At 42.3% G+C, this 10,680-nt stretch overlaps 1 protein-coding gene across 2 annotated transcripts in view; it reads left to right on the forward strand.

The window, feature by feature from the left end:
• The window catches only part of LOC129698290 (cilia- and flagella-associated protein 300-like), a 42,129-nt gene extending 33,162 nt beyond the window's left edge, over positions 1–8,967 (forward strand). The window contains exons 6-7 of one of the 2 annotated variants that reach the window (XM_055637356.1): positions 4,531–4,597; positions 6,177–8,967. In XM_055637356.1, the coding sequence (XP_055493331.1) occupies positions 4,531–4,597; positions 6,177–6,308 (199 nt within the window). In that variant the 3' untranslated portion in view covers positions 6,309–8,967. The remainder of the gene's footprint in view (positions 1–4,530; positions 4,598–6,176) is intronic. The other variant, XM_055637357.1, reaches the window with a different exon arrangement.
• Positions 8,968–10,680: the final 1,713 nt, after the last annotated feature.

Here is a 10,680-nt window from a genome sequence, read left to right on the forward strand (position 1 = left end):
AAGGGAGAACCAGTGGATGTGTTATATCGGGACTTTCAGAAGGCTTTCGACAAGGCTTTCGACAAGGTCCCACATAAGAGATTAGAATACAAACTTAAGGCACACGGTATTGGGGGTTCAGTATTGATGTGGATAGAGAACTGGCTGGCAGACAGGAAGCAAAGAATAGGAGTAAACGGGTTCTTTTCAGAAAGGCAGGCAGTGACTAGTGGGGTACCACAAGGCTGGGACCCCAGCTATTCACAATATACTGTATATTAATGATTTTGACAGGGGAATTGAATGCAACATCTCCAAGTTTGCGGATGACATTAAGCTGGGGGGCAGTGTTAGTTGTGAGGAGGATGCTAGGAGGCTGCAAGGTGACTTGGATAGGTTGGGTGAGTGGGCAAATGCATGGCAGATGCAGTATAATGTGGATAAATGTGAGGTTATCCACTTTGGTGGCAAAAACAGGAAAGTAGACTATTATCTGAATTGTGGCCGATTAGGAAAAGGGGAGATGCAACGAGACCTGAGTGTCATGGTACACCAGTCATTGAAAGTAGGAATGCAGGTGCAGCAGGCAGTGAAGAAAGCAAATGGTATGTTAGCATTCATAGCAAAATGATTTGAGTATAAGAGCAGGGAGGTTCTACTGCAGTTGTACAGGGTCTTGGTGAGACCACACCTGGAGTATTGTGTACAGTTTTGGTCTCCTAACCTGAGGAAAGATATTCTTGCCATAGAGGGAGTACAGAGAAGGTTCACCAGACTGATTCCTGGGATGGCAGGACTTTCATATGAAGAAAGACTGGATAGACTCGGCTTGTACACACTAGAATTTAGAAGATTGAGGGGGGATCTTATAGAAACTTACAACATTCTTAAGGGGTTGGACAGGCTAGATACAAGAAGATTATTCCCGATGTTGGGGAAATCCAGAACTAGGGGTCACAGTTTAAGGATATGAGGGAAGTCTTTTAGGACCGAGATGAGAAAATCATTTTTTATACAGAGAGTGGTGAACCTGTTGAATTCTCTGCCACAGAAGCTAGTTGAGGCCAGTTCATTGGCTATATATAAGAGGGAATTAGATGTGGCCCTTGTGGCTAAAGGGATCAGGGGGTATGGAGAGAAGGCAGGGATGAGATACTGAGTTAGATGATCAGCCATGATCATATCGAATAGGCCATGATCATATTGAAGTGCCGAATGGCCTACTCCTGCACCTATTTTCTATGTTTCTATATTTCTATGAATATTGACTTGATACAACCGAATGTAAGCGTGATTCAATTAATTTTCACAAGGGTGGAATACACTGCCACAGCAGGCTTCACTTTCTGCATCTTATTACTCGTGTTCAAACAAATGAACATTTGCCTCCTCTTATATTTCACATTATTTGCACATTCCCAAAAATTGATGATCCAGTTTTCATTTCTGTTTATCCCTCTTCACACCTGTCCGTTGAATTACTTTTGCTGCTTTGATATTCCTCACAATTTTTTTGTTTACTATATTTAAGTGTTGTCTGTCACTTTTGTACAAGTTTTTTTAAATATTTTGCAATGAAAATTACCAAATAAAAAGGTAACATTTTTTCTTCTCATGCTCCACTGTCAATAATTTGTTGAGTTCTTATTTATCCAGTTGAACATCCTTCCTTTCATTAACACTGAAACTATATCATATCACTTTTAAGGCCTCTGTATATTTTCTTGGTATTTTACAATGATAAACCACCACAGTTGGTTGTTTCCCTGAACATATAGTATTCCTTCTCATCTTTCCTCATTGTATTCCATCTCCAGCATTCAGTTCACTTTACTCTGCTTTAGAGATACAGCGCGGGAACAGGCCCTTCGGCTCGCTGTGACTGCGCCGTACTGCAATAACCCCATACACTAGCACAATCCTACACACTAGGGACTCTGAATTTTTTTTTTTTTCTTACCAAAGCCATTTAATCTACACACCTGGATGCCTTTGGAGTGTGGGAGGAAACCGGAGCATCCAGAGAAAACCCACGTGGTCATAGGGCAAATGCTCAAACTCTGTACAGATAGCACCCATCATCAGGATCGAACCCGGTCTTTGGCGCTGCGCCTTCCGACCACTCTAACTTTCTTGTGTGAATTATTATAGAACATATTTAGCCATCCGCTTTCCTGAAAGAGAAATTACCAATGGCTCTATGACAGGGCTGCAAAACATTGGGTGAGAGTTGAGAGTGAGAAATTGAGAGTGACCAAGCCCGAGGGAGCATAGTGACCGGGGGGGGGGGGAGGGTGTCTCCCTCCCATTGGTACGGAACATTTGCATTTTTCAGATTGAAATTGTGCAATATGGTGCATACTGTAGTGAGTCTTTTAACTTACACTTGAATGCAATATATATGCTTTAAACCACCCCCATTTGAAGTCCACTATCTTCCACCGTATCTACCCAGTGCTTGGTACTTACTTCCAGAAGCCACTGGTTGTCCTCCAGGATGCACCGAACCGCAGCCTGATCCATGCCGGTCACCTGAGTCACCAGAGACTCTCACGGCAGCGGCGCAACGCTTCGACACCTCCGACGGCCCGGGACTCTTGCACTGAGGCTGCTCCATGGCCGGACCTGCAGTGAGCGACTCGCCAGCCCCACTCATCGTCCGCATCTGTCCCCGCAGCTGCTTCTGCTTCCAACACCCGCGGCCCATGCAGTTGATATGAGTTTTGAAATTTTCGTTGATCACAGAATTTCTCACAACAGAGCGAGAGAAATTTGTGATCAGCGTGAGAATTTGGTGAAATGCGTGATTCTCACGCTCAATGCATGGGAGTTGGCAGCCCTGCCTCTCTATCCCCCCCTCTCCCTCTTCCCTCCTCTCTCTCTCTCCTCTCTCTCTCCTCTCTCTCTCTCCTCTCTCTCTCCTCTCTCTCTCTCTCCCTCTCTCTCTCTCTCTCTCTCTCTCTCCCCTCTCTCTCTCCCTCTCTCTTTCTCTCCCCTCTCTCTCTCCCTCCCCCTCTCTCTCCCCCTCTCTCCCCCTCTCTCTCTCTCCCCCCTCTCTCTCTCCCCCTCTCTCTCCCTCCCCCCCTCTCTCTCTCTCTCCTCCCCCCTCTCTCTCTCTCCCCCTCTCTCTCTCTCCCTCCCACCTCACTCTCCCCCTCTCTCATCCCCTCTCTCCCTCTCTCTCTCTCTCTCTCTCCCTTCTCTTCCTCTCTCTCTCTCTCTCTCTCTTTCCCCTAATTCTCTCTCCCCTGTCTTTCCCCTAACTCTCTCCCCCTCTCCCTCTCTTCTCTCTCTCCCCTTCTCTCTCTCTCTCTTCCCCCCCTCTCTCCCCCCTCTCTCTCTCTCTCTCTCTCTCTCTCCTCTCTCTCTATCTCTCCCTCTCTCCCCCTCTCCCTCTCTCTCCTCTCTCTCTCTCTCTCCCTCTCTCTCTCTCTCTCCCTCCCCTCTCTCTCTCTCTCTCTCTCTCTCCCTCTCTCCCCTATTTCTCTCGCGCTTTCTCTCTCTCTCTCTCTCTCTCTCTCTCCCTCTCTCTTTCTCCTCTCTCTCTCTCCTCTCTCTCTCTCTCCTTCTCTCTCTCGCCTCTCTCTTTCTTTCCCACTCACACCCTAGCATATCTCCCCCTCTCTCTTCCCCCTCTCTCTCTCCCATTCTCTCCTACCCTCTCCTCCCTCTCCACCCCCTCTCTCTTCCCTCTTTCTTCCCTCTCACCCCTCCTCTCCCCCTCTCTCTCCCCTCCCCCCCTCTCTCCCCTCTCTCTCCCCTACCTCTCTCTCCCCCCCCTCTCTCTCCCCCATCCCTCCCCCCCCCCCTCTCTCCCCCCCCCTCCCCCCCCCCCCACTCCTCTCCCCACTGTCTCCCTGTCTCCTTCCCCTCTCTCTCTCTCTCCACCTCCCTTTGAGAGTCTGTCCCTTCGGCACAGAGACTCTCGCGGCAGCGGCGCAACGCCTCCGACGCCTCCGACGGCCCGGGACTTGCACTGTCCAGAGCGCTCCATGGCCAGAGCTGCAGCGAGCGACTCGTCAGCGCCGCAAACACTCGACAGCGCCGCAAACACTTAACAGCGCCAGCCAGTCCCGGCTCCCCGCATCTGTTTCCGCTGCTGGTTCTGCTCCCATCCCTCCCGCAGCCCCGGCTCTCCAACACCCGCGGACCATGCAGTTTATCCGAGTTTTGAAATTTTCGTTGATCACAAAATTTCTCACCACTGAGCGTGAGAAATTTCTGATCAGCGTGAGGGCGTGAGAGTTTGCTTGAGGGCGTGAGTCTCACGCTCAAAGCGTGAGAGTTGGCAGCCCTGTACTATGACCTGCAAGCTACTGTATATTCGCAAGATTAATTTACCTTTGGCACTGTATTACTTCTGCTCCTGTTTTAGTTTTCATTTAAGTCAAGGGAGACAGAAGCGAAAGTTAAGTTGCTGAGTAGAATCATTCAGACAAATGTAATGATTTCTTTGGTATATTCCATTTTAATTATTTTGTTATTGGATCTCATAAACATGTCAGATCTAAAGTTAGGATCAAATGATTAACTGTAACTGTTCTTTTGTAGTGTACAGAAAGATCCTGAAACTAAAGGAATACGTGTCATCTCTACAGTGTGGAAGGTTACTGCTAGTGTAAGTGTTGAACTTCTTGGAACCATTTACGATGAACATTGAATATATGCACATCAGCTTTTTAAATGCAAATATAAACTAATTTAAAGTAGTGGTGTTAATATTTGGTTGAGAGTTGCAGATAGAAGAATCAAATGCAACTCTGCTCTGTGCAATATTGTTATCAGCAAATTATTATTCACTCTATATCAAATTGGATCTTTTAAAATAAGTTCTGATGTAAACTCACTATTGGTCCTGCAATAAATACATCAACTAATATGAGCATCAGAAAGTGTGTATGAGGGCATAAGATTAAGTGAATTTACAGAACTACATCAGATAGAAATCATTCAGTCTCGATACAAGACAGATAAACCTGCATACTTTCTTAAAAATAAACTATAGAATCAAAAGATGCTATTGATATATCCTTTGATACTTGATATTTTCCTTTTAATTGGGCTAGAAAGCAAGGGGATATACTTTAATTACAGAGCTTTAGTCAGAACCTGTCAATGCTATTGTATTCATCTTTTACTCCACGTCTCAGGAAGGCTATACTATTTCTGGAAAATCGCAATGTATTTTACAAGAGTAATATCAGTGCTCAAAGGGTTGAATTATAATGAATTTTCAGTTGTGTTTGATTAAGATTGTCTGGTGGAACAGAGATTAATTGAAGTGTTTAAAATTATAGATTCCAACAGAATAGACCCAATGAAATCGGAGTAATCCAAGAACAAATGGGCACTCTCCTAAAATGGTTTAGCAGGTAGAAGTGAAATTGGGAAACATATTTTCATACAAATGGTAGTGGAACTGCCTCCATGCATGACTGAACAATGTAGAAGAGGGAAGCCTTGAACTTGATCATAAGTTTATACTTAATTTGCTGCTTCCACTTACTTGTCCTTAAATGACAGAAATGTTCCAGGTTCATTGAAGAATAAAATTAATTAAAGACTGGGCTTAATCTCTAAATTTGTCTGTCAGTAATCCCAACTAATAGGATTCATTTTCTTCTTTTGTTTTCTTTTTCCAACATTAAAGAAAGCAGTGATATCTGTATTTGTTTGCAAGTGCATTGGATGTATAGTTCAAAGCAATATTTCCTGTACTGCAAAGAGAGATTGCTGGGGGCGGTGACAGTAATTTTTATATGTTCACGGGTCACAGGATAGGTACCAGATGACTAGAGGACAGTACATTTAGTATCTTTATTCAAGAAAGGCAATGAGGACCTGAGAAGAAATTCTCACTCAAAAGCTGAATCTAGAATGCAATGTCTAATGGATTGATTGAGGCAGACTAGCTCACAAGATTCAAATATACAGATGAACACTTAAATGCCAAGGGGACAGCACTAAATAAATGTACTGTAAATGGGACAGAAAGTCAGGCAACATCTCTGGAGAACATGGATATATGATGAGTCGGGTTGGGACCCTTCTGTGAATGAGGCATGTTTCCATACAGAATGCTTTATGACTCTGGGACTGATACTGCCTTCCAGCATATCTCTGTTTTCTTATTTTTATTTGATAATATGTGACAAATGTGGATACGAATTACTCACCCCTGTGTTTTTGTAATATAGGATGATTATGGCACATGTTATCCTTCCACCAAGAAGCATGAACAGACTTTTGCTTATTTGATCGTGGATCCCATAAAGCGTCATGTACATGTACTATACCACTGCTTTGGAGGAAGGTTATTCTGCAATTAATGGTGTACCTTTGGTGAAATATGAGTACAGATTGATAATTTAGCTGAGGATGCTCTAAGAAGACAGTAGTATGAGTAGAAAAACAAAGGATTAATTTTACAAAATTTGAAACTTTCATTCTTTCTAATTATAATTGGAATTTTCAGTAAAGTGAAGTGACAACGCATTCAAAGAATCCTGCAAGCACAGTTGTTAATTTTGTCCAGTTTTCTTAGTCTATCTTTTTTCATGTTTTTTACAATAATTTTTAAAATATATAATCTGGAATACTGTACTTTAGTAATTATAGGTATGCTGGAACTATTTTTTCTGCTCTTATTATGTAAATATAACTCAGATTTACTCTTCAAGACTTTCAACATGATTGATATATTTTGTGTCTTTGTTATCACATCAATTTGCATTTATTGCTTAATAAAGGTATAAGAAATAGATGTGAATTTTGCATGCCTGCATTAATTTAGATTTTTGAACCTTATTTTAATAAGTTTGCTTTAGTTTAGTTTAGAGATACAGCACGGAAAGAGGCCCTTGCAGCCCACCGGGTCCGCGCCAACCAGCGATCCCCGCACATTAACACTATCCTATACCCATTATGGACAATTTTTATATTTACCAAGCCAATTAACCTACGTACCTGTACGTCTTTGGAGTGTGGGAGGAAACCGAAGATCTCGGAGAAAATCCACGCAGGTCACGGGGAGAATGTATAAACTCCTTACAGACAGCACCCATAGTCAGGATCGAACCTGGGTCTCCGGGATCTGAATTCGCTGTAAGGCAGCAACTTACCGCTGCGCCACCGTGCAGCCTAAGCTTATGTACACTAAGTGAAGTGCAAAGTTTATATTGGAACTGAATCCACACTAGTTTGATAACAGGTAGGAAACCAAGAGGCTTTATTAATGATTTGTAAGATGTTTTCTAACCAACCACTGTATTAATGAAATAGGTTGAATGTATGTGATGACAATAAAAATAGCTCAATTTCAGCTCCAGCATTTTAAAAGTAATTCCAAACTCAACTATGATGGTTCAGAAATTAGGTGTAAAAAGAGAGAAAACAACATGACCTCTTGATTCAATGACCTCTAACTGGGCATCATTCTTATAGTACCATGGCAATATGTGGCCTGCTGCCAGGAGATAAGATAGTTTCCACACATATGAACAAAACACAGTATGATTGCCTAAGTGGGTCAGGAAAGATGAGTACAGCAGCACAACCATCTACACCCAGATATCTGTATTGTTCCAACTCACTCAACTGTCCATAGGCGCATAACAGTCCAACATTCAAGTAGCTGTCCAGAGGCCCCTTAATTGATGTTCCTGTTCCTGCCTCCAACACTTGCAGTTCATTCCATATACCAACGAATCTTTGTGTGAAAAATGTACCCTTCAGATTCTCTTAAACTTCCCTCCCATCTTAAAACTATACCCTCTAGTTTTAGACACCTCTACAAGGGACAACTGACACTGGCTATCTGTCTTGGCTGGTTAGCATGCAACAAAAGCCTTTTACTTCCTATATTCATCTTCCTATAGAGTGGTGGCTGGAGTTGCTCACAATACTTCAGTTTTACATAACTGCAATATGGCGTTCAATTAAATGTTCTACTTATACTCAATGTTCAGCTCAAAAAGATATGCTTCTTCACCACCCTGTCTCCTTTATCATGGAAATTTATACGTATCTACAGGTCACTGTTCAACAACACTCCCAGGCTCCTGCTATTCATTGTATATGTCTTGCCCTGGTTCAACTTCCTAAAATGCATCATTCCATATTTGTAGAGTTCATTTCCATCTGCCATTCCTTGCTTCTTTTCTCAGTTGAGTTATATCCAGTTGTGACCTTAGTCAACCTTCTTTACTGTCTATTATAGCATAAAGATTGGTATCGTCTGCAAATTTACTAATCATGCCACCTACATTCACACCCAGATCATTAATAACATGATCTAGACAAATAACAAAGATCCCAGCACTGATTACTGTGGCACCACTGGTCTCAGACCTCTGATCTGAGAAACAACCCTCCACTAATGTCCTCTGACTCCTGCCACCAAGCCAATGTTGTATCTAGTTGTCTAGCTCACCTTGGATCCCATGTGTTCTAAATTTCTGGACCAGCCTACCATATGGGGCCTAGCCAAAAACATTGCTAAAGTCCATGTAGACAGCATCTACCACTCACCCCGCATTAATCCTCTTGGTCATCTCTTTAAAAAACTAAATTTTTGATACATGATTTCCCACACAACAAAGCCATGCTGACTATCCCTAACGAGGCCTTGCCTTTCCAAATGGAACTAAATCTTGTCCCTCAGAATCCCTTCCAATAACCTTCCCAGCACTGATATAAAGCTAACTGATCAGCATTTCCCTGGTTTATTCTGACTCATTAACATCAGTGATATTAATTACAAATTGTTTTAAATGCAGTATATACAGTATCATTTCAGGGTTGGTGACATGAAAGGAGTAAAATGTTATTGGGGAACTAACAAGAAAAAAACCGTATACATTCTATAGAGATGTAAGTGCGTGTCCTTGCGAACTATCTCACATGTTTATGGTATGGTATTAAGAAAATAAAGCTAGAATTACAGACTTGAAAAACAAATGTTAATCTTTGTTTTTGATAAGCAGGAAACAAATTGGCATGCCCTAATACTCAAGGTTTGTTGTCAGATGCTGTCTTGTATGCAGCCTTCAATCTGCCTGCTGCAGTTCAGAATCTGTGTGGTCCCACTGGCTGTTGATCAGGAAAGATCAAGTGAGCAGAATGTGAGCCTGAAAACACAAGGATGGAAACAAAGCCCAAAAATAGGAGAAACAGATAGATATGTTGGTGAGAGGCATTGAGAAAGATGGCAATAGTTGATGCTGTACTGAGAGAATTGGGGTATGGAAAAGGGAGGCAGACTAAGTCATCCCACATGATTGCTGAACAAAGAGTGACAATAAAAAAAACTGTGACAACGGTGTTAGAACAAAAAACACTGTTTCTTTACACCAAATGTGGGTTTAACTGACTCCATGGAAGTAAACTGGCTATTTTTATAGTCGGCAAATAATGAAATTGTCGGCAAATAGATTACAGAAGATGTACTCATGGCATGCTGAATGTGCCTGCAACCTTATAACCCACACACCGTTATCTACACTAGTACCAATAATGAATCAACTTCTTCAAAATACTGCATCAACAAACAAAATATAGTCCACATTAATTAAAAATAAATAAATTGAGGAAGCTCTCAATAAGAGCACTAAAGCAAATTATACTGATACTATTTAGCAAGCATTAGGTCATCATCTTGTCATGGTGATTGTAAATAAGCAGGCTGTACATTCTGGAGTTCAAAATCATCTTTAATCTGTACACATATTATAGCGGTACAGCAGGTTGTTAGTTGTTAGTTCATCATTATGGCTTCCAAGACCGACCAGTGTAGGAAGTGGGTGTTAGTATAAATCATACAGTAAGATGGGCTTAATGATGCAATTTCTACTATGATTGGTTCACATGCAATAACCAATCTACAGTGATGAACTAAGAACAGTTTAGCTACATAACCATGAAAGATGGAGGATTTGTTCACTTAATTAGGTTTTTTCACCTATGTAATTTATTATAAACTACCTGAAATTTACGATAAGGTATCGGAAGGCGCGGTTAAGAAATTATGCATGTTAATCTATATTTTAGGTGTAATTTTTTTTGAGTGAATTTGATACAATAAATAGAATACCATTTGATTGCAGTACAGCATATTGATGTGAAAATCTCTTCGCACTTGCAGCTGCAGAAGTCACACAAGCAGCAAAAAACTAACTGCTGGACGAACTCAACGGGCTGGGCCGTAGCTGTGGACATTTCAGATCAGGACTGAGGGTGTGGAGAGACGATATAAATTTGATGGGGAGAGGGGGGTAAGAGAGAGGCATCTTGATGATAGGAGGAACCAAATGATAGGCAGATTAAACCATGTGGAGGAGGGGGTAGGAAAGCTGAAACGGGGGAAAGTAACCCAGATAGATAGGTATGTGGGTGATGGGAAAGGGTGGTGGGGGGGGGGGGGGATAGATGGAAAAGGTTGAACAAAGGGAGACAGAACGTGGATGAACTGGTGAGAGTAGAAACGGAACACAGGGGAACTCGATTACCTATATTAGAAAATTCATTGTTTGTGCTACTGGACTGTGGGCTAACCCTTGTGGGAAATGAAGTGCTGTTCTGTGTAGCCTCATCATGGCAGTGAAGAAGGCAGAAGACAGACAGGTGGTGTTGAAATGGGAAAGAGACTTGAAGGGGGAATGCAATCGGAAATTCGGATTGCCATTGCAGAAGCAGGGCAGGTGA

The sequence above is a fragment of the Leucoraja erinacea genome, chromosome 6 (assembly GCF_028641065.1).
Source record: "Leucoraja erinacea ecotype New England chromosome 6, Leri_hhj_1, whole genome shotgun sequence".
Taxonomy (NCBI): domain Eukaryota; kingdom Metazoa; phylum Chordata; class Chondrichthyes; order Rajiformes; family Rajidae; genus Leucoraja; species Leucoraja erinaceus.